The sequence below is a fragment of the Xiphophorus couchianus genome, chromosome 23 (genome assembly GCF_001444195.1).
Source record: "Xiphophorus couchianus chromosome 23, X_couchianus-1.0, whole genome shotgun sequence".
NCBI classification, from domain to species: domain Eukaryota; kingdom Metazoa; phylum Chordata; class Actinopteri; order Cyprinodontiformes; family Poeciliidae; genus Xiphophorus; species Xiphophorus couchianus.
The window spans coordinates 16484663-16509416 of record NC_040250.1 but is presented as its reverse complement, the minus strand read 5'-3'; the positions used below and the strand labels follow the sequence as shown (position 1 = coordinate 16509416).

At 39.5% G+C, this 24754-nt stretch overlaps 6 protein-coding genes across 8 annotated transcripts in view; all 6 read left to right on the top strand.

Moving 5' to 3' along the window:
* LOC114138898 (protocadherin alpha-C2-like) overlaps positions 1–24754 on the top strand; it is a 191399-nt gene that overhangs the window by 3113 nt on the left and 163532 nt on the right. Inside the window, exon 1 of one of the 3 annotated variants that reach the window (XM_028008389.1) lies at positions 15037–17527. The exons of 1 other annotated variant lie outside the window; for it this stretch is intronic. In XM_028008389.1, coding sequence (XP_027864190.1) covers positions 15197–17527 — 2331 coding nt within the window. In that variant the 5' untranslated portion in view covers positions 15037–15196. Of the gene's footprint in view, positions 1–15036; positions 17528–18084; positions 20574–24754 lie in introns of those variants that run through there. One more of the 3 variants, XM_028008385.1, reaches the window with a different exon arrangement.
* On the top strand, positions 233–2899 carry LOC114139585 (protocadherin beta-15-like). Its single transcript, XM_028009608.1, has one exon. The coding sequence runs from the start codon at positions 416–418 to the stop codon at positions 2897–2899; it is 2484 nt and encodes an 827-aa protein (XP_027865409.1). The 5' UTR covers positions 233–415.
* Positions 3922–8402, top strand: LOC114139584 (protocadherin alpha-8-like). The gene is made up of 2 exons (XM_028009607.1): positions 3922–6470; positions 8382–8402. The coding sequence occupies exons 1-2, from the start codon at positions 4113–4115 to the stop codon at positions 8400–8402; spliced, it is 2379 nt and encodes a 792-aa protein (XP_027865408.1). The 5' UTR covers positions 3922–4112.
* LOC114139583 (protocadherin alpha-7-like) lies at positions 8390–11064 on the top strand. The gene is made up of 2 exons (XM_028009606.1): positions 8390–10919; positions 11053–11064. Exons 1-2 carry the CDS (start codon positions 8553–8555, stop codon positions 11062–11064), a joined length of 2379 nt encoding a protein of 792 aa, XP_027865407.1. The 5' UTR covers positions 8390–8552.
* On the top strand, positions 11702–14187 carry LOC114139582 (protocadherin alpha-8-like). Its single transcript, XM_028009605.1, has one exon. The coding sequence runs from the start codon at positions 11767–11769 to the stop codon at positions 14185–14187; it is 2421 nt and encodes an 806-aa protein (XP_027865406.1). The 5' UTR covers positions 11702–11766.
* LOC114139581 (protocadherin alpha-7-like) lies at positions 21228–24571 on the top strand. Its single transcript, XM_028009604.1, has 2 exons — positions 21228–23666; positions 24530–24571. Exons 1-2 carry the CDS (start codon positions 21327–21329, stop codon positions 24569–24571), a joined length of 2382 nt encoding a protein of 793 aa, XP_027865405.1. The 5' UTR covers positions 21228–21326.

Here is a 24754-nt window from a genome sequence, read left to right as displayed (position 1 = left end):
GAACGTCTTTCATAACATTGTTGCAAATCTCACTTGTTGAGTTATTGCTATTCCTTTCCACAAAGAGACCCGGTAGCATTTGTTTTGGTATTAGATTGAATGTCCATTCCGGATGCGAGTGGTAAAGTAAACGAACAACCTGGTTTCCTGTATTGTATTTCCGTTGCCACTTGGTGTCAGTGTGGCCTTGACCATTTTTGTGCGCCTTGTTTTTAAAAGGCTCTTCCTCGTTTGTGTCGAAATATTAAACAGAAGTGGTGTGCGGACGAAATGTTCGTCGCAGCAGGGTTTCTGTTTAAAAATTGAAGATAGCAAGTCCTTTTTACGCAGAAATCTTTAAAACGACATTCAGAATGCTGTTGTAACGAGAAAGCCTCCGTGAAAATCGGATATCTGTGTTAATTTCTAAAGAAATATGTCACATATTCGTTTCGCAATGACAGAAGGAAGACAAAGGCGCCGGCTGAGCTGTTGGTGGTGTGCGGGGATTTTTCTGCTGTGCTCCGTGGATATGATTTTGGGTCAACTGAAGTACTCCGTTTCTGAGCATGTCAGTGTCGGATCCACGGTTGGGAATGTTGGCAAGGATTTGGGATTGGACCTCAACACTTTGACAAGCAGACGATTTCGCATCGTTTCTAACTCCAATCGCTCCCTGTTTGAATTAAATCAGAATAATGGAGTGCTGCACGTTGCGCAAAATATGGATCGGGAAGAGCTCTGTGATGGAACAAAGGTTTGTTTGATAAACCTTAAAATTGTTGTCGAAAGCCCACTGGAAATACATTATGTTAGTGTAGAAATAATAGATATCAATGATCATTCACCGTCTTTTCCTGAAACCGAGCAGCGGCTGGAGATAGCAGAGAACACTCCTCCAGGCACTCATTTCCAAATTCATGCAGCTAGAGATCCTGATTTTGGCATACAGTCAGTTCGACTGTATAGATTAGGTCAAAACGATTACTTCGATATTCAAGTTAAAGAAAGCGAGGAAGACAAAATACCATTTTTGGTGCTTAAAAAGCCTTTAGACCGAGAAGGAAAATCAGAGCATAATTTAGTGCTAACGGCTCTGGACGGGGGCACACCATCACGATCTGGAAAACTTAATTTAACTATAAATGTATTAGATGCAAATGATAATCGTCCTGTGTTCAGCAAAGACATTTATACTGTGTCTTTAAATGAAAACGCTCCTATAGGGACTATCGTAATCAAAGTAAATGCAACAGATTCAGACGAAGGCCTGAATGGTGAAATTGAGTACACCTTTGGAAAAACACAAAAGAAACAGGTGTATGATATATTTGAGTTAGATAGTATCACTGGTGAAATTCGACTAAAAGGAAAAGTTGACTTCGAGGAAACAGAGATATACAGATTAGACTTGCAAGCTTCAGATAAAGGCCAACCGCCCTGGACAGGCGAAAGTAGAGTTGTGATAAAATTAAAAGATTTGAACGATAATAAACCCGAAATTGAAATAACATCATTGTCCAGCCAAATACCAGAGGATTCAAAACCTGGCACTGTTGTCGCGCTTATCAGCGTCAGGGACAGAGATTCAGGCATGAATGGGAAAGTTATTTGTAAAATATCGGATAATGTGCCGTTTGATTTGACACCATCTATTGAAGAGAACATGTTCTCTCTAGTTACAAAGGGGCGTTTAGATCGTGAGGCTGAATCTCATTATGATATCACCATAACTGCTACTGACTCTGGGGAACCCAGACTTTCAGCAGCAAAGACTTTGCAAATTCATGTGTCAGATATTAATGACAACAGGCCAGTCTTCAGTCAGAATCCATTTGAAATCTATCTAGTAGAAAACAATACACCAGGTGTGTCGGTCTTTTCCATAACAGCATCAGATAAAGATGTGAACGAAAATGCAGCAATAACATACAGCATTAGGAAAAGCGACGGGATTAATGGAGATGTGGCACATTTTTTTAACATCCATTCCGAAAACGGCGAAATATCTGCATTGAAAAGTTTCGATTTTGAAAGTAGAAAAACTTTCCAGTTCCAAGTTGTCGCCACTGATTCTGGGACTCCGTCACTGAGCAGCAACGTCACAGTGAACGTGTTCATTCTGGATCAGAACGACAACGCTCCAGTCATCCTGTATCCACTCAGCTCCAATGGTTCTGCTGAAGGTGTGGAGGAGATTCCACGCAACGTGAACGCAGGACACTTGGTGACTAAAGTCAGAGCTTATGACGCTGATATAGGATATAATGGCTGGTTGCTGTTTTCACTGCAGGAAGTTACTGACCACAGTCTGTTTGGTTTGGACCGCTACACTGGACAGATCAGAACACTTCGCTCATTCACAGAGACAGACGAGGCTGAACATAAACTGGTCATACTGGTGAAGGATAATGGCAACGTTTCACTATCAGCAACAGCTACTGTGATTGTTAAACTGGTGGAACCAAAAGAAGCTTTTGCAGCTTCTGATGTTAAAAGTGCAGCAAATGATGATGAGGGAAATGATGTGACTTTTTACCTGATGATCACTTTGGGCGCAGTTTCAGTTCTGTTTATCATCAGTATCATCGTACTGATTGCTATGCAGTGCTCCAAATCCACAGACTATACTTCTAAATATCTCCAAGAGACTAATTATGATGGGACACTGTGTCACAGCATCCAGTACAGATCTGGAGACAAACGCTACATGTTAGTTGGACCCAGAATGAGTATTGGATCTACTATAGTACCTGGAAGTCATGCAAATACACTAGTGCTTCCTGACAGGAGGAGAACATCTGAAGAGGTAAGGCAATCATTTTCTTTTAAACGTTGTTTTTTTTTTAACGGAGGTTTGCTTTTTGTCATTGTTGTTGCCAAGGTTTTCACATTTCCCTCCCGCCCCCAATTCTTTTAGCTCGTACTTTTGAATGACCATAGGATTTTAGATAAATTATGTTAGAATTTTTAAATTTCTTCAATAATTTTTTCTGTTTCTTTTAATGAACATCTTTTCCTCCTCTCTTAGAACTAATGTATAACATCCATTTTTTGTTCTTTTTGAATGGGGTGAACGGAAGACACATTTTTGTTGCGCTTTGCAGTAATGAATGAGTCTATTAACTTATTTTAGAGCATGACAAAAAATATTTATAGCATAATTTATATTTATAACTTTGCTGATAATTATAAACATTAGCATAGTTTATTATTATTATTATTATTATTATTATTATTATTATTATTATTGACAGTATTACAAGTATCACAAAGTTTTGCTCACTTTTTACTCATTAACTGTATAGTTTCATGAGATATATCAACCCATTCTCACTCCCAACTCGTCATATTTTGACGCATCGGACGGTCCGTCCTCGTCACATATTGACGTGCAGGGTACCCCTTTCGCGTCAATATGTGACGCGAGGGGTTTTACCCTATGCCTTACTGTAATTTTTGCCCTAAACTTAACCAAATCGTCGGGTTTTGAAGGTTCGGCAGCGGTTTCTAGAACCCTTCGCGTCAATAATCCACGTAAAACATGTGACCTACCCAAATCGTCACATATTGACGCGACGCATGGTCAGAAATCGTCCCAACTCGTCAATATATGACGAGTCGGGAGTGAGAATGTGTTGGATATGTGGTAGAATTTTTTTTTTAAATATAGTAAATCATTCAGTGCCAACGATTACACGATTAGGACACGTAACCTAATAAATGTACAATAAACAAGGAAAACGTTTGAAACATATGGGCACAGACGTACAATTGAATTAAATAAATGTCTCTAAACGATAAAAAAAGTGCTTAGTGAAAACGATCAAATAGAATTATATGTTACAAGCTTTCGTGATAAAGTGTCTTGTAATCAGTCCACAAGATGTCAGTATCATATCAGCATAAATTGTTGTGTTATAGTGTTAGCCCTGCCCATTGAATGGAGGCTCTCTTTCAAGTGAAGAGTAAAGACGCTTTCTTTAGATACAGATATTTGCCATCTTAACCACTGCGTGGATCGGTCAGAAAGGAGTCTATGCCAGCGTGATACTTGAACACTAAGGCGTTTTTTTTTTTGCGTGTAATGAACTGTGATTGGATATTTTTCTGTTTTAATCGGGAACGGAACCATGGGAGCAGAAGGACAAAGCCGGGGAATATGGTCTTGGTGGGTGGCTCTCGGTTGTTCTGTAATCCTCGGCTGCATGCAGCTAATTTCAGCACAGGTAAAATACTCAATTCCAGAGCAAGCGAATGTGGGATCTGTTGTTGGGAATATTGCAAAGGATCTTGGTGTGGACATCTCTACGTTGGAGGAGAGACAGTTTCGTATTGTGCCAGGAGCCGATGATGTCCAGTTTAAAGTAAATCCAAACAATGGCGCTCTGTACGTGCATGAAACAATCGACAGAGAGAGACTCTGTGAGAGTATTTCCCCATGTATGATTAACCTGAAGATAGTAGCAGAGAATCCGATGGAGATACATTATGTTGGAGTTGAAATCACTGACGTAAATGACAATTCACCGATCTTTCAGGAGAAAGAAAAAATATTCGAAATTTCTGAGTCAACTCCGCCAGGAAAACGTTTCCAGTTACCCACTGCTCACGATCCTGATGTTGCTCTAAATACGGTGCGGGTTTACAAACTGACCCAAAACGAACATTTCAGTTTACAAATCAGGGAAAGAGGAGAGGATAAAATCCCATTTTTGGTTTTGCAAAAATCTCTTGATCGAGAGAAAAACAACGAGCACAAACTGATTCTGACAGCGTTAGACGGTGGAAATCCCCCCAAAACAGGCACTGTCAATGTTACAGTTGTTGTTCTCGATTCAAACGATAATCACCCAACATTCAGTCAAGAAGTATACACGGTAACAATTCCTGAAAATACAAAAGTTGATATGAGTGTTATTACAGTTAATGCAGCAGATTTAGATGAAGGTGCAAACGGAGAAATTGAGTATGTATTTGGTGGTGAACTTGATCCAAAAATATATGAAACGTTTAGTTTAGATAAAGTCACAGGTGAAATTAGAGTAAAAGGGGGAATTGACTTTGAAGAAGTTGATGTGTTTAAGTTAGATGTTCAGGCATCAGACAGAGGATACCCTCCAATGAGCAGTGACTGCAGGGTGATCATCAAAATCCTTGATGAAAATGACAACAAACCTGAAATTGAAGTCACATCTCTTTCTAAGCAGGTTTCAGAGAATTCCAAGCCTGGTACTGTAGTTTCTTTAATCAGTGTTACAGACAAGGACTCCGGTTTAAACGGTAAAGTAATATGTAGTCTTTCAGGTGACATACCGTTTGATCTAAAACCATCGTTTCAGGATAACATGTACTCTTTAATTTTAAAACAGCATTTAGATCGAGAGTCAGTTTCGCATTATGATATAATCATAAAAGCTACTGATTGTGGTCACCCGCCCTTATCTACATTTAAAACTCTGAGCATTTATGTGTCAGATATAAATGACAATGCGCCGGAATTCGGAAATAATCCAATTGAGCTGTATCTGACAGAGAACAATGTGCCTGGAAATTCATTAATTTCTGTGTCTGCTTCTGATAAAGACTTGGACGAAAATGGAGCTATAAGTTATCATTTAGTTAGACAGGAGGGAAGCAAATCGACAATCACTGCATTTTTAAACGTTAATTCAGAAAATGGAGAAATATCTGCGCTGAAAAGTTTTGACTTTGAGACTCTAAAAACTTTCCAGTTCCAAGTTGTCGCCACTGATTCTGGGACTCCGTCACTCAGCAGCAATGTCACAGTGAACGTGTTCATTCTGGATCAGAACGACAACGCTCCAGTCATCCTGTATCCACTCAGCTCCAATGGTTCTGCTGAAGGTGTGGAGGAGATTCCACGCAACGTGAACGCAGGACACTTGGTGACTAAAGTCAGAGCCTATGACGCTGATATAGGATATAATGGCTGGTTGCTGTTTTCACTACAGGAAGTTACTGACCACAGTCTGTTTGGTTTGGACCGCTACACTGGACAGATCAGAACACTTCGCTCATTCACAGAGACAGACGAGGCTGAACATAAACTGGTCATACTGGTCAAAGATAATGGAAACGTTTCACTGTCAGCAACAGCTACTGTGATTGTTAAACTTGTGGAACCAAAAGAAGCTTTTGCAGCTTCTGATGTTAAAAGTGCTGCAAAGGATGATGACGATGATGATGTGACTTTTTACCTGATGATCACTTTGGGAGCAGTTTCAGTTTTGTTTATCATCAGTATCATCGTTCTGATTGCAATGCAGTGCTCCAAATCCACAGACTATACTTCTAAATATCTCCAAGAGACTAATTATGATGGGACACTGTGTCACAGCATCCAGTACAGATCTGGAGATAAACGCTACATGTTAGTTGGACCCAGAATGAGTATTGGATCTACTATAGTACCTGGAAGTCATGCAAATACACTAGTGCTTCCTGACAGGAGGAGAACATCTGAAGAGGTAATGTTTGTTTTAAATTCTAATATGTGAGTGTGACAAAATGCAATCTAAGCCATTTTATTTAGAAATGTAAATGTGTCCACTGCTCTACATCGATATGCTCCAGATGTTTCACATTGTTTTGATATGAAAAATTTAAAACTCTTACTATTGACACATATTTTAAAATGTATTCTAATGAGATATATTACAGCAACATACGATTATTTATTTTCCATAATACATTTATCTACTTAACTAAACCATAGTGCGACCTAGAAAAATAAATGTAAGGCAGTTCAAACTGTAAGTGGCTGTTTGATCATTCTTGACTGAAAATAGATTCATTTATTTCGGCTACTAGGCATAGGGTGTGGCTGGATTTCAATATTAATTTCTTTTTCACTTTTAGCATGATCTTATGTCCCTCGGATTTTATTTTTTTATTTTATCTTTTGTTTGGCTTAATTGACATATTTGTCAAGATTGGCTTTTTCTGTGTTTATTTGAGCTTTTCAGTGTGTTTATTTTGAGTATTCTGTGTTTCTGAGTCTCCGTGTTGTCCTGTCTTCCACTTGATCATTCCCAGGTGTGTCTCGTTTCCGTGATTACCCTCTGTGTATTTAACCCCACCTGTGTTCCTTGTTCCTCGTCGGGCCAAACTTCCGCTCAGCCATGCTGCCTGGTAGTTGGACTGTTTTTGGATTGTGCTTTTGGACCGCGTCATTTTGGATAATTTTTCACCATTAAATCATCTTCTCATTTCAACCTGGGTCTACCGTGTCTGCTTCACCACTTCATGACAATATGTGTGTTTATTAAACAACCAAGATTTCCCACTAGGCCATTATATCATTCTTGACTTTTCTTTTCTTTTTTTTTTTGTTTAAGTTAATTTGGTTGTGTTTTGCTGTGGCAAAATGTATTTTAAGTCTAGATTTCGATGTATATAATACCAGCTAATATTTTACATGTTCAAAAGGAAATCTATTTCTAAATGGGCACTGACAATTTTCAGGTCTGAAAGTATTCATCTAACGGGAGAATTATTTTTAAATTAAACCTACATAATTGTGTTAAAATCTAAGAAAATCATACCATTTTTTACTGTTCTGGTAACGTCATCCGTGCTGGTGAGGAAATATCTGCGGTAATTTTAGCTGCTGTCATCTTTAAAGACGGACTAGATATTCGATTTATTTTTTTATGTTTTATTAGACTGCGACAGACTGGCGACCTGTCCAGGGTGAACCCCGCCTCCCGCCTGGAACGTAGCTGGAGATGGGCACCAGCAACCCTCCCGACCCCATTAGGGACAAGGGTGGACAGACAATGGATGGATGGATGGATGGATGGATGTTTTATTAGATGTTGAAAAAAAAAATTCATAGTTTAATTATTTTAACCAATCACAAACTTATCATCATCATCTACATATTAAATCTATTGCAGAGTTATTTATTTAATTTTTAATTACATATGAGGAATAACTTCAAGGACACACGATCTGTGTTTAGATGAGGTTATCATAAGAAATGTATAACAAATTTCACTTTTCACCGGAATTCAGATTTTTTAAAATTTATTTTCTTTAAATATGCATCCCGTGAACAATTTTTGCACACACCAGGATCATCAAATTAAACAAACCGCAAAACGTTTGCAGTTTGTCAAATCAACCGAACTTCAAGCAGTTACAAACTGATAAGACTTTCTGTAATTTCAAAAATGTTATTGCTATAGCTGTACAGAATTCTGAGCTTGGTAAAACTTATTTATTTAAAGTGGAAACAGCGGTATGCCTCTATTTTATTTTATTTTTGTATACATATTGTAGTGTGCTTAGTCCACTAGGTGTCAGAGTCATCTCAGCATAAATTGGTGAGTTATGGTTGGCCCTGCCCTTCACAAAGGTTTTGTTCTACTCACCAGAAAGGAGAGCGAGCTTACTGAAGGAGAAAACGTTGCTGCGTTGTAGAAAATTGATATGATGTAAAGGCTTATTACATTATAATTAAAAAAAATTGCGTACGTACAATGTGCTTGGAGAACCTGTGAGAAGAGTTTTTTAAAATTATTATTTCTTAACACCCCTGAACTGGAATGATGAGACAAGAAGGACAAAGCCGAGGATTACAGGGTTGTTGGGTTGCCGTCAGCGTATCTTTGATGCTGGGCTGCTTTCCGATGGTTTCAGCCCAGATAAAATATTCAATTCCAGAGGAAGTAAAAGTAGGATCTGTCGTTGGAAACATCGCAAAGGATCTCGGGCTGGACGTCAACACCCTGGGAGAAAGACGATTTCGCATTGTTTCGGGAATAAGAGACGGTCAGTTCGACGTCAACCAGAACAATGGCGTAATGTATGTGCACCAGAATATAGACAGAGAAACTCTTTGTGAAAACATTTCGCCTTGTTTGATGAATTTAAAATTAGTAGCTGAGAATCCCATGGAAATACATTATGTCGCAATCGAGATTTCGGACATAAACGATAATGCGCCAACTTTTCAAGAGAATGAAAAGAAAATTGAAATTGCTGAGTCTACTCAGGCAGGCAGACGTTTCCAGTTACCAACTGCTCGCGATCCAGATGTTGCTGTTAACACTATACGTGTGTATAAATTAAGTCAAAATGAACATTTCAGTTTACAAATTCGAGAGAGAGGAGATGACAAAGTACCACATTTAGTTTTGCAAAAACCTCTTGATAGAGAAAAACATAATGAACACAAATTGATCCTGACAGCATTAGACGGTGGGAATCCTCCAAGATCAGGAACTCTAAACGTCACAATAACTGTCCTCGATTCAAACGATAATCATCCCGTCTTCACGCAAGAGGTATACTCAGTAATATTACCAGAAAATGTAAAACGGGATACGAGGGTAATTACTGTAAATGCTACTGATCTGGATATTGGTTTAAATGCAGAAGTTGAATATTTTTTCGGTGGTGAACATGACCCTCAAATACATGAAACGTTTAGCTTGGACAAAGTCAGTGGTGAAATCAGAGTAAAAGGAGTAATAGATTTTGAAAAATATGAAGTTTATAAATTAGAAATACATGCAGATGACAAAGGGACGCCTCCTTTGGGTGCGGATTGTACCGTCCTCATCAAAGTGCTGGACGAAAATGATAACAAACCTGAAATTGAAGTCACATCTCTTTCTAAGCAGGTTTCAGAGAGCTCCAGACCTGGCGCTGTAGTTTCTTTAATCAGTGTCACAGACCAGGATTCAGGTTTAAACGGTAAAGTCATTTGTAACCTTTCTGACAACCTGCCGTTTGATTTAAAACCATCGTTTCAGGATAACATGTACTCTTTAGTTTTAAAACAACATTTGGATCGAGAGTCAGTTTCGCATTATGACATCACCATAACAGCTACTGACAGTGGTCAGCCTCCTCTATCTACATTTAAAACTCTGAGTATTGACGTGTCAGATACAAATGATAATGCACCGCAATTTCTATATAATCCAATTGAACTTTATCTGACAGAAAACAACGTCCCGGGAAACCCAATATATTCTGTGTCTGCTTCTGATAACGATCTGGACGAAAATTCAGCTGTAAGTTATCATTTAGTTAGAGAAGAAGGAAGCCAATCGAAAATTATTGCATTTTTAAACGTCAACTCGGAAAACGGACAAGTATCTGCGCTCAAAGGTTTCGACTTTGAAACTCTGAAAACTTTCCAGTTCCAAGTTGTCGCCACTGATTCTGGGACTCCGTCACTCAGCAGCAACGTCACAGTGAACGTGTTCATTCTGGATCAGAACGACAACGCTCCAGTCATCCTGTATCCACACAGCTCCAATGGTTCTGCTGAAGGTGTGGAGGAGATTCCACGCAACGTGAACGCAGGACACTTGGTGACTAAAGTCAGAGCCTATGACGCTGATATAGGATATAATGGCTGGTTGCTGTTTTCACTGCAGGAAGTTACTGACCACAGTCTGTTTGGTTTGGACCGCTACACTGGACAGATCAGAACACTTCGTTCATTCACAGAGACAGACGAGGCTGAACATAAACTGGTCATAATGGTCAAAGATAATGGCAACGTTTCACTATCAGCAACAGCTACTGTGATTGTTAAACTGGTGGAGCCAAAAGAAGCTTTTGCAGCTTCTGATGTTAAAAGTGCAGCAACGGAGAATGAAGATGATCATGTGACTTTTTACCTGATGATCACTTTGGGAGCCGTTTCTGTTTTGTTTATCATCAGTATCATCGTCCTAATTGCTATGCAGTGCTCCAAATCCACAGACTATACTTCTAAATATCTCCAAGAGACTAATTATGATGGGACACTTTGTCACAGCATCCAGTACAGATCTGGAGACAAACGCTACATGTTAGTTGGACCCAGAATGAGTATTGGATCTACTATAGTGCCTGGAAGTCATGCAAATACACTAGTGCTACCTGACAGGAGGAGGGAATCTGAAGAGGTAAGAGTTAGAAACGATATCTTTACATGCATGTCTTGCAAGTGTTTTACATTCTCCAAATGTTTATAACGTATTTCCAGTATGGGTGCTAACTTATGTTGTGCTAGTTTTTTGTGTGTGATTTTCCGAATTGCTTCAGAAAAAAATATAGACTTTTTTGAGTCACAATTCCCTCAGTTAAATCATTTCATTATTTATTTTATTCCTAATGTTCCTGTCACGAGAATAAGAACTGAATCCCCATCGGAGCGATCTTTTCAGCACTTCCGCCTGCTTTGCAGTTTTCTTGCTTCTTATTTTTACCAGCTTGTTCTTAGTTGATATGCACAAATAGATCAACAAAAAAGGTAATTAGTCCGAGTCCGACAGGTTTAAAAGCGTATTTTTAATTAAATAAACATAAATATAGAAATTTCCCTCCTTATGAACGCTTGTCAATGTCTGTTGCGTATCTAAAAATGTCTTCGTTTTGTTTTCACTTTTTATTTTTTACACGTTGCTTGTCATTGATCCTTTCGATAATTGCTTAACCCAGTTAACCTTACTGCTAAGAAAATAACTTCTTGGTTTATTTTTTTTCCTGGCCGGTTTGTGTGTGTGTGTGTTTTTTTAAAAGCAGCTCTTTAGAGCTTCGCTGGATTAATTTTTGCTTCCCGATTCGCGTTGCAAGATATTGCATTTATTATTTCACCATTCCAAAGTACCCTCTAGGTGTCAGCAGTATTCTAAGAAACCAGACAAATCTCGCTCCAGAAATCTTTTGTTTCACCCGAAAGGAGGAGGGAAGGCATCAGATCTGGGTTTGCCTCTCGATTCCACTAGGCTTTGTATTTAACCATTAGCGGCCATCTATATGAAATGCTGTAGCATATTGTTGTCCTGCTGCTGGATAATGGGAACCGGAACGCCGAATCAAATGAGGAATTACGTCCGGTGGGCTTTTCGTTTGACCATACTGCTGTTTGTTGGAAACCGGGTTTTGGCAGAAACAAGATACTCTGTTGCAGAAGAAGTGAAGGATGGTGCTGTTGTGGGTAATGTCGCAAAGGATCTCGGCCTTGAAATGTCTTCTCTGAAGTACCGTCGGCTCCGTGTGGTCTCTGAAAACGATAACACATTTTTTGACGTAAACCAGGACAATGGGGACCTTTATGTTGTTCGGAAAATCGACCGAGAGGAGCTCTGTCGGGGAAGTGGCGCATGCTTAATGGAACTGAAGATCATCATAGAAAACCCTTTGGAAATACATTACGTTGTAGTTGAAATTAAGGATGTAAATGATCACTCCCCGGTCTTTCCAGAAAAGGAACAGAGGTTTGAGATTGGTGAACAAACACTGCCCGGAAGACGATTTCAATTGCACGCCGCCCGTGATCCTGATTCTGGATCTAATTCCATACGTACGTACATACTGACCTCAAATGAACATTTTGAAATAGATATTCGTGTGAGTGACGACGATAAAATACCGTTTCTGGTGCTAAAAAAATCCCTAGACAGGGAACAAAAAAGTCGTCATTTGCTGCATTTAACAGGAATTGATGGAGGTAAACCTCCACGATCAGGGACACTAAATATTTCAATTATTGTTCTCGACAGTAATGATAATCGTCCAAAATTTAGTGTGGAAACGTATGAAGTTGAAATACAAGAAAACATTCCAGTTGGCACGTCAGTGTTAAGAATAAATGCAACTGATCCAGACGAAGGCACCAATAGTCAAATTGAATACAGCCTTGTAAAAACAATGAAGAAAAAGGTCTACGATATTTTTGAACTGGACAAAATAACTGGACATATCAGAGTTAAAGGTGCTGTTGACTATGAAGAAAATGACGTTTATAAACTGGATATTGAGGCATCAGATAAAGGAACGCCTCCATTAACGGGTGAGTGTAGAGTTATTGTAAAAATAAAAGATATGAATGATAATCCACCTGAAATTGATATTACATCTCTCTCAAACACCGTGTCTGAAGACTCAAAGCCTGGCACTGTGATTTCTCTGATTAGTGTGAAAGACAAAGATTCAGGTCTCAATGGAAAAATAATGACAAGCATTATATCAGACGTTCCCTTTGACCTTAAGCCTTCTTATAAGGAGAACACATATTCAATTGTAACGAAGGTCTATTTGGATCGAGAAGAGATTACACATTATAATATTACAATAAAAGCAACGGACTATGGTGACCCTCCACTATCAACTGTAAAAACACTTAACCTACAAGTAACCGACGTAAATGACAACAATCCCCAATTCTCCCAAAATCCAATAAACATTTACCTGCCAGAAAACAATGTCCCTGGAACTGTCATATTTGGTGTGAGCGCATCTGACAAAGACTTAAGTGATAATGCAGCTATTGCTTATCGTACTGCAAGAGACGGTCAACAGAACAGTGTCATATCCTTCCTTAGTATAAATTCAGAAAATGGAGAAATATCAGCACTTAAAAGTTTCGACTTTGAAACTCTGAAAACTTTCCAGTTCCAAGTTGTCGCCACTGATTCTGGGACTCCGTCACTGAGCAGCAACGTCACAGTGAACGTGTTCATTCTGGATCAGAACGACAACGCTCCAGTCATCCTGTATCCACTCAGCTCCAATGGTTCTGCTGAAGGTGTGGAGGAGATTCCACGCAATGTGAACGCAGGACACTTGGTGACTAAAGTCAGAGCCTATGACGCTGATATAGGATATAATGGCTGGTTGCTGTTTTCACTACAGGAAGTTACTGACCACAGTCTGTTTGGTTTGGACCGCTACACTGGACAGATCAGAACACTTCGCTCATTCACAGAGACAGACGAGGCTGAACATAAACTGGTCATAATGGTCAAAGATAATGGAAACGTTTCACTATCAGCAACAGCTACTGTGATTGTTAAACTGGTGGAACCAAAAGAGGCTTTTGCAGCTTCTGATGTTAAAAGTGCTGCAAAGGATGATGACGATGATCATGTGACTTTTTACCTGATGATCACTTTGGGCGCCGTTTCTGTTTTGTTTATCATCAGTATCATCGTCCTAATTGCTATGCAGTGCTCCAAATCCACAGACTATACTTCTAAATATCTCCAAGAGACTAATTATGATGGGACACTTTGTCACAGCATCCAGTACAGATCTGGAGACAAACGCTACATGTTAGTTGGACCCAGGATGAGTATTGGATCTACTATAGTACCTGGAAGTCATGCAAATACACTAGTGCTTCCTGACAGGAGGAGAACATCTGAAGAGGTAAGACTAATTTATAGTATGAAATAATGCTGGGATGCTGTAATTCGCTTTTTTGTAGATATTTAATAGCAAAAAAACATTGTTGTTTTTTTCTCTTTACATTTTTTGTGTCTTTAGAAGAGATCACTTGCAATTTAAATTTTGTTGTGCTTTTCAGTAGATGTATTAGTTTGTGACATTGTCTAAGATGCAGTAGATCTATTTCTTTTAGGATTTTTATTTTATAGTGACATTGTAAGATCCAGATTAAGTCCTTTAACTCAGAGTTTCTCAACACTGGTCTATGAGCCCACTTTCCTCTGTGATTCAAATGTTTTCCTTCTCTTGCACTGCTAATTCAAATTATTGCATTACCATAGCATGCCTTCAATTGCTCCACAATCTTGTGGATCACACTTTCATTTAAACCAGATATGCAGCAAGAGTGTAACACCAAACACATGCTGGACATTGGACACTGGGGAGCAGGGCATCAAGCTCATTTCGCTGTCCGTGGTCCTGCCTTGACGTGAAGCTTTCATAAAATCCCAGTTCAAAGCAAACACTTTACTTCGAGTTAGTGATGCTTTTGTGAGGATACGTTACTTCTGTTGCTTTTTGTTTGACTTTTTTAAGGATTGTTTTAGACTGTTTAAAATTGACTGAACTTTGAGTTCAAAATAATTGTGGCAATTTTGGGTTAAGCGTGTCATTTGCAGATTAAAGTCTCTGATTTTTCGATATTGTTTGTATCCTTTCCCTGTTCTCATCAGACATTGTGTCCATTGATTGACTCACTAGGTGTCAGTGTTACATTAGGCAACAATTTAGCCTTCAATCCCAACAGGCTCTGCCCCTTGCAAACTGTTTTTTTTTTTTTTTTATGTCTATTTGGACAAAGAATGGTGATGATTTGGAAGTGAACAGCACGTACTCCATGCTACTATCCTTCTCGGAATCTTATCTTAGAAATATTGGATTTATTTTTCCCCGAAGGCTATTTGTGGACGGACATTTTTATGATTATGTCAACGGAGAAAAAGGATAAAACGGCACAATGATATATGGGTCTCGTGCTCTGTTTTTGCTGCTGTTTTTCGGGAATACGGGGCTGATTTTAGCACAGATTAAATATTCCACATCGGAGGGGGTTAAAGTGGGAGCTGTGATCGGAAATGTGGCCAAGGACTTAGGCCTCGATGTCAGCACGCTGACGAGTAGGCGTTTTCGCATTGTGTCCGGAGCTCACGGCGCGCTGTTTGAGGTAAACCCGAACAACGGGATGTTATATGTGCGCCAGAATATTGACCGAGAGCAGCTGTGTGACAGAAATATTGCATGTTTAACCGATCTAAAAATTGTTGTTGAAAATCCACTTGAGGTCCACTACGTCTCTGTCGAAATAATAGATGCAAACGACCATGCACCGGCTTTTGCAGAAAAAGAAAAGGTAATAGAAATAGCAGAGCAGACAGCTACGGGAACCCGATTCCAATTGCCAGGCGCCCACGACCCAGATGTGGGAATAAATTCAATCCAGCGCTATAAACTGAGTCAAAATGACAATTTCCATTTGGAAATTCGAGACAGAGGGGAGGATAAAATCCCCTTCCTAGTTTTACAGAGGCAACTCGATAGAGAGCAGAAAACAAAGCACAGCTTAGTTTTAACCGCTATGGATGGAGGGGCGCCGTCACAATCAGCACAACTTAACGTTACGGTGAAGGTTCTTGACACAAACGATAACAGACCGATATTTTCAAAAGAGGTTTATTCTGCTGTTTTGCAAGAAAATGCTGTGATTGATACGGTTGTAATAAAAGTCGAAGCGACTGATCTAGACGAGGGACCTAACGCTGACATAGAGTATGCCTTTGGAACTGATATTAATTCAGACTTGCTAAAACTATTTAGTTTAAACACAAATACAGGAGAAATTCGAGTGAGCGGATTAATTGATTATGAGACGGCTAATGTTTACAAATTAGACGTGCAAGCTTCTGACAAAGGCCAGCCACCAATGACCACTGACTGTAGAGTGATAATCAAGATCCAAGATGTTAATGACAATAAGCCAGAGATAGACATTACATCTTTATCCAGCCTGGTCCCGGAGGATTCAAAGCATGGTACCGTGATTGCTCTAATCAGTTTTACTGACAGGGATTCTGGTCTTAATGGCAAAGTCCTTTATCGTCTGACAGATAACGTGCCTTTTGAATTAAAACCATCATATAAAGAAAATATGTACTCATTGGTCACAAAGGCCAATTTGGACAGAGAAATGATATCATATTATAATATCTCAATAACAGCTTCAGATTGCGGTGAGCCATCTCTCTCTACTGTAAAAACTTTAATCATTCAGGTGTCGGATGTAAATGACAACACTCCTGTGTTTTTGCAAAACCCTCTTGAGTTGTATTTAATGGAGAATAATGCTCCCGGTGAAACAATATTTTCTGTAAGCGCGCTCGATAAGGACTTGAACGAAAATGCTGTCCTGTCCTATCGGTTGCTCAAAAGTGAAGGGGGTCACAGGGAAATAACATCATTTTTGAACATACATGCTGATACAGGGCAAATATCAGCAATGAAAAGTTTTGATTTTGAAACTCTGAAAACTTTTCAGTTCCAAGTTGTCGCCACTGATTCTGGGACTCCGTCACTGAGCAGCAACGTCACAGTGAACGTGTTCATTCTGGATCAGAACGACAACGCTCCAGTCATCCTGTATCCACTCAGCTCCAATGGTTCTGCTGAAGGTGTGGAGGAGATTCCACGCAATGTGAACGCGGGACACTTGGTGACTAAAGTCAGAGCCTATGACGCTGATATAGGATATAATGGCTGGTTGCTGTTTTCACTACAGGAAGTTACTGACCACAGTCTGTTTGGTTTGGACCGCTACACTGGACAGATCAGAACACTTCGCTCATTCACAGAGACAGACGAGGCTGAACATAAACTGGTCATACTGGTCAAGGATAATGGCAACGTTTCACTATCAGCAACAGCTACTGTGATTGTTAAACTTGTGGAGCCAAAAGAAGCTTTTGCAGCTTCTGATGTTAAAAGTGCTGCAAACGACGACGAGGGCAATGATGTGACTTTTTACCTGATGATCACTTTGGGCGCCGTTTCAGTTCTGTTTATCATCAGTATCATTGTTCTGATTGCAATGCAGTGCTCCAAATCTACAGACGATATGTCTAAGTATCTTCAGGAGACTAATTATGATGGGACACTGTGTCACAGCATCCAGTACAGATCTGGAGATAAACGCTACATGTTAGTTGGACCCAGAATGAGTATTGGATCTACTATAGTACCTGGAAGTCATGCAAACACACTAGTGCTTCCTGACAGGAGGAGAACATCTGAGGAGGTAAGTTTAGTAACTGCTTTTATCGTTCTGCTGTATTTTATGAAGGTTTTAAAAAGAGAAACTGTTTTGCTTTGACAGGGAATTTTTGATGTAAACCAAGTATTTTCCATTGCATACTTAGCAATTGTTGAAGAGTAGAAAGGTTTTTTTGTTTGCTAGTTTTTGTTTTGTTTGTTTGTTTTCAACAAAACCCAAATACAAGCAGTCTGACGTTGTTGTCACCATGTTTTGGTCGGTGCGGTCTTTGCTGTCCATGGTGCTGAAATCAAGCTGTTCTATTATAAGTGATTTCAACAGTTTTCACTAGCTGTGGAATGCTGCAAAGGTAGAGTGAACATACAGAGAGTGAATGGGTTTTGTGACTCAAGACACCCAAAGTCACTTCTTTTAATATGACATAATATATACAGTACATATGTTAATAATTTTACAAAACATGCTCTTTCTCACTGAAGACCTCTGGGTGTCACTATCCGTTTGGAAAATCCTTAACCAATCCTTCCCACCCCTTTAGAGCCTTTTCTTTCTTTCTTTTTTTTTTTTTGGTCTCAGTGTATCGCATCAGGACAATAAGCCACGCCACTGTATAAAATAGGCTTTTGATTCTGAAAGCATGCTAAGCTTGAGATATTGCTACAGTCGTTTAATGAACTAAGAGTCAGCTGGGATTACACGTTATTGCTGTACCAATATGGACTTCTACAGGAAATCTCGGAGAAGGGATGGCTTCTGGCTGGCTTTTTATTTCGCTTTGCTCCTTTTATCAGAGAAAGAAGCTTCTGCTCAGATTCGGTACTCGGTCCCAGAGGAGGTAAAAGACGGAACTGTTGTTGGCAACGTTGCAAAGGACCTCGGACTTGATATCAGCTTTTTAACGGAACGCCGATTTCGTGTAGTGTCTGGAAGTAAGGATCCTATATTTGAAGTAAACCAGAATAACGGGGCGCTATTCGTCATTAGCCATATTGACCGGGAGGAGCTCTGTAAAGACAGCGGTTCATGTCTAGTAGAGCAAAAAATCCTGGTTGAGAACCCCTTGGAAATGCATTATGTCACTGTAGAAATTACTGATGTTAATGATAATTTTCCTAGTTTTCCTGAAACAAAGCAGACAATAGAAATAGCGGAACATACGCTTCCTGGACGGAGATTTCAGCTACACAATGCTCACGATCCAGACGCCGGAATAAACTCAGTTCGTACATACACTTTAACACAAAATGAATATTTTGACATAAACATACGTCAAAGCGATACAGGAATGATTCCATTTTTGATCCTTAAGAAGTCGTTAGACAGAGAACAAAAAGACAAACACGAATTAGTGGTGACGGCTGTCGATGGCGGTAAACCTCCGAAGTCCGGGAAATTAAATATCAACATTATTGTTTTGGACAACAATGATAACCGTCCCATATTCAGTCAGGAGATTTATCAGTTGTCAATAAAAGAAAATATTCCTCTCGGTACAACAGTGTTTAGAATGAATGCGACTGATGTCGACGAAGGCGTCAACGGGGAAATTGAGTACAACCTTGGAAAAACATTATTGCGCAAAGTGTTTGATATTTTTGAACTGGACAAAGTAAAGGGAGAAATAGTTGTAAAGGGTTTAGTGGATTATGAAGAAAAAAACACGTATGAACTGGATGTTGAGGCATCAGACAAAGGGACGCCTCCATTAACGGGTGAGTGTCGATTGATATTAAAGATTTTAGACGTAAATGATAATCCACCAGAAATTGAAGTCACGTCCCTGTCAAATACTGTATCTGAAGATTCAAAACGGGGGACGGTTATATCATTACTTAGTTTTTCCGATAAAGATTCCGGCATGAATGGAAAAATAATAGCGAATATAATCAATGATGTACCTTTTGAATTAAAGCCGTCTTATAAAGAAAACATATATTCAATTGTTGTCAAAGACAATTTGGACAGAGAGGACGTGTCAGATTATGACATCCAAATAGAAATCACTGACTGCGGTGACCCTCCATTATCTACCATTAAAAGCATAAAAATTGAAGTTTCAGATGTAAATGACAACAGTCCTCAGTTTTCCTATAACTTATTACAAATTTACATAGCGGAAAATAACGTTGCAGGAGGTTCGATATTCTCTGTTAGCGCCACAGACAATGATTTGAACGAAAACGCAGCCATTTCATACAGTATCCGTAGAGATATAAATGAAAATAGTGTAGCATCATTTTTAAACATCAACTCGGAAAATGGAGAAATATTTGCGCTAAAGAGTTTTGACTTTGAAACGCTAAAAACTTTCCAGTTCCGAGTTGTCGCCACTGATTCTGGGACTCCGTCACTGAGCAGCAACGTCACAGTGAACGTGTTCATTCTGGATCAGAACGACAACGCTCCAGTCATCCTGTATCCACTCAGCTCCAATGGTTCTGCTGAAGGTGTGGAGGAGATTCCACGCAACGTGAACGCAGGACACTTGGTGACTAAAGTCAGAGCTTATGACGCTGATATAGGATATAATGGCTGGTTGCTGTTTTCACTGCAGGAAGTTACTGACCACAGTCTGTTTGGTTTGGACCGCTACACTGGACAGATCAGAACACTTCGCTCATTCACAGAGACAGACGAGGCTGAACATAAACTGGTCATAATGGTCAAAGATAATGGAAACGTTTCACTATCAGCAACAGCTACTGTGATTGTTAAAGTGGTGGAGCCAAAAGAAGCTTTTGCAGCTTCTGATGTTAAAAGTGTAGCGAAGGATGACGAGGAGGATTACGTAACTTTTTATTTGATGATCACTTTGGGCGCAGTTTCAGTTTTGTTTATCATCAGTATCATCGTACTGATTGCCATGCAGTGCTCCAAATCCACAGACTTTGCTTCTAAATATCTCCAAGAGACTAATTATGATGGGACACTTTGTCACAGCATCCAGTACAGATCTGGAGACAAACGCTACATGTTAGTTGGACCCAGAATGAGCATAGGATCTACTATAGTACCTGGAAGTCATGCAAACACGTTGGTGCTGCCTGACAGGAGGAGAACATCTGAAGCGGTAGGTAATTTATTATCTTTTCATTTGGAAGCGTTTGCTGCATCCTATCGGACAGAATATATCATTAGTGACTTTAAAAAAACGTACACTTGTAGAGATAGGTTACACTGCCATAAAGATATATTGATTTTGTGTGTGTGTGATTTGTTTTGTCACCAAGTACTGGAGTAGGAACTGTTCTGTGTAAGCAACCTGTCAAACAATTTCAAGTTTGAGGTCTTTCGGAATTTTTGCTGAAACTGAAGGAGCAGCTACACTTAAATCTTGTGTTGTTTCATTTAGTTGTATTGATGTCATTTAAGCATTGGCGATATGCACAAATGACTGATTTAACGAATTTATAGCTAACCTCGTAACCTTCATTTTTGCAGCATGTGAACAATTTTTTTTATCACTCACCTTTTCTGACACAAGCATGTCGCTCCTTCTTTTCTACTTTCTTAACCGCACGTCCTTTACTATTACGTGCAACTAAGAAGGGATTAGGATATGCACTTTTAAATTTGCATGGTTGTATTAATAGCGGACCAAATTAAATAGTATGCAATGTTTCCCTCTTGGTGTCACTATAACACAGCAAACCGTTAAGATTCCTGGTTCCTCCCACTGGTAAAATCTTTTGTTAGGTAGCTGTTAGCCGGAGATGTAGGCAACATAAGAGGAAGGGAAGGGTGGTATCACATTTGCATCGGTTTTGAAAACTGGAACTGACATACAAAAAATAACCAAAGTGGACGTGCGAGTCTGGAAACAATGGAGAGACTGTTTAGATCATCTAACCGTGGCTGGTTTGTTTTTTATTTCGCCATACTGCTGATTGTCGCGGAACGAGTTCTGGCTGAACTGAGGTACTCCATCCCAGAGGAGGTAAACGAAGGAACCGCTGTGGGATATATTGCGAAAGATCTTGGTTTGGATAAAGCCTCGCTGGTTGATCGTCGGTTTCGTGTTGTGCCTGGATCCAGGGAGGCGTATTTTGAGGTGAATTCAGACAACGGTGCTTTACAGGTTCGTAGAAAAATTGACAGAGAGGAAATTTGTCACGGTAGTGGCGCGTGCCTAATGGAGCTGAAAATTCTCGTTGAAAACCCCTTGGAGATGCACCATGTTGTTGTCGATATAGCGGATGTAAATGATCATTATCCCAGCTTTTCTGAAAACGAACAAACGTTTGAAATAGGGGAACAGTCGTCACTAGGAACACGATTTCAGTTGGATGCGGCCCGCGATCCGGATGCTGGAATAAACTCCATCCGCACGTATACATTAACGTCAAATGAGCATTTTGATATTGAGGTAATCCAGAGTGAGGAGGAGAAAGTGCCATATTTAGTATTAAAAAAGTCCTTAGACAGAGAACAAAAGAAAAAGCACGAGTTTATTTTAACAGCGGCTGATGGAGGCAAACCTCCAAAATCGGCGACGCTTAATATTTCCATTATTGTCCTTGACAGTAACGACAATCGCCCAGCATTCAATAAAGAGATTTATCAAATTGAAATTCAAGAAAATGCATTAGTTGGCACAACTCTTACAACATTAAATGCAACAGATCCAGATGAAGGAACAAATGGGGAGATAGAGTACAGCCTCAGCAAAACACTCCCGCGTAAAGCATATGAAGTATTCCGGTTAGATCGCGTGAGTGGAGAAATAACACTGGAGAATGCTCTAGATTTTGAGGATTCTGACACTTTTAAGCTAGATGTTCAAGCATCTGACAAAGGACAGCCTCCACTTATAGGGAGATGCAGAGTTATTATAAAGATAAAAGACGTGAATGACAACGCTCCAGAAATAGAGGTCACATCACTTTCAGACACTGTCTCTGAAGACTCAAAGCCGGGTACAGTGATTTCACTTGTTAGTGTAACGGATAAAGATTCAAGTGTTAATGGAAAGGTGATGGTGCAGATAGCCGGTAATGTGCCATTTGAGCTAAAGCCTTCCTACAAGGAGAACATTTATTCCGTTGTCACCAAAGATTTTCTGGACAGAGAAAATGAGCAACAATATGAAATAACAATAAAAGGAACGGATTGCGGCGAACCTCCGTTATCTGCGGTTAAAATTCTCAGAATTCAAATATCAGATGTGAATGATAACAGTCCGCAATTCTCACAAAACCCGTTACAATTTTACCTGAAAGAGAACAACGTTGCTGGTGCTTCAATTTTTTCAGTAAGTGCGACAGATAACGATGTCAGTAAAAACGCAGCTGTAATATATAATGTAGTCAGACAAAATGACGTAACGAGCTTCTTGAATGTGAATTCTGATACCGGGCAAATATCTGCGCTGAAAAGTTTCGACTTTGAAACTCTGAAAACTTTCCAGTTCCAAGTTGTCGCCACTGATTCTGGGACTCCGTCACTGAGCAGCAACGTCACAGTGAACGTGTTCATTCTGGATCAGAACGACAACGCTCCAGTCATCCTGTATCCACTCAGCTCCAATGGTTCTGCTGAAGGTGTGGAGGAGATTCCACGCAACGTGAACGCAGGACACTTGGTGACTAAAGTCAGAGCCTATGACGCTGATATAGGATATAATGGCTGGTTGCTGTTTTCACTGCAGGAAGTTACTGACCACAGTCTGTTTGGTTTGGACCGCTACACTGGACAGATCAGAACACTTCGCTCATTCACAGAGACAGACGAGGCTGAACATAAACTGGTCATAATGGTTAAAGATAATGGAAACGTTTCACTATCAGCAACAGCTACTGTGATTGTTAAACTGGTGGAGCCAAAAGAAGCTTTTGCAGCTTCTGATGTTAAAAGTGCAGCAAGGGACGATGACGATGATCATGTGACTTTTTACCTGATGATCACTTTGGGCGCCGTTTCTGTTTTGTTTATCATCAGTATCATCGTACTGATTGCAATGCAGTGCTCCAAATCCACAGACTATACTTCTAAATATCTCCAAGAGCCGAATTATGATGGGACACTGTGTCACAGCATCCAGTACAGATCTGGAGATAAACGATACATGTTAGTTGGACCCAGAATGAGTATTGGATCTACTATAGTACCTGGAAGTCATGCAAACACCCTTGTTCTGCCTGACAAGAGGAGAACATCAGAAGAGGTAGGCAATGTATTCATTTATTTATCTATTCTTGTTTGTGGATTAATTTCTTTTACATAGATTCATTGCTATTATATAGTTGATATCAGATCATTTTAGAGAAAATGTATTGTCTTAATTTTGTTTTGATTAATAATTTCGTCACAGCTTGGTTTAAACTGCCAAATATTTCTTACGTTGTGTTGTGATTTAAACTCGAAGGACCAAAAGCGTGTGAGCGCACGAACAGGAAATCAGCCACACAGAATAATCAGAGTTTACTTTTTTTAATTCTTTTTTAGCGCTAGAAAAGAGAGACGCTTACAATCTAATTTGTTGTGGAGTGAATATAACCGAAATTATACAGCATCTGATCAAAAACGGAGGAATCATTGGTTATATCTAAAAACACGCCCAGTGATCACCCGATGTGTTACGTCAGCTTAAGTTTCTATTTCTACAAAGCCTTTGTGTAAAAGTGAAGACTTCCATGTGTGTAACAAACTGTGTGTGCGTGTCCTTGATAAGCGTCTCAACAGTTGCTAACAGAGCAAAACTGTCATAAGAAACCTTTTTGAAACAAGCGCATTTCAGCACGACATTCGTCAGTATTGTTTTTAATATTATTTTAGTCAATATTCAGTTATTCTGCAATTATCTTTTAAACACAGACACGCCACCTTACATTTTCGCTGTGCATCGATGAAGGCAATGTAAGCCACCAAGACACCAATAACATGTAAACGCAGATTTTCATCGTAGTTTGATCATTTTTCACGCGTTCTTCATAAGTTAGTATGCACGTCACAACAACAACTTAACAAAAATGTCTTTCGTGCAGCGAATTGTCAAAATTGCGTCAAACACTGTCCCTGGTACTGAAGCAAACTGCTTCCCCCGAGAAAGAGGAACAAGATGAAGTCTGAGAGACAAATCAAACGGAACATGAACGGATCATACTAATTCAAGGCTATGGTAACGCTCACTCTGTAAGAGCTACTATAATTATGAACCTGGTGGAGCTTAGAGAACCGTTTTGTTTGGTCTCCAGCAAAGGATGACGAGGATAAAGATGTTTTTTTTTTAACTGATGTTCACTTAAGTGTTTA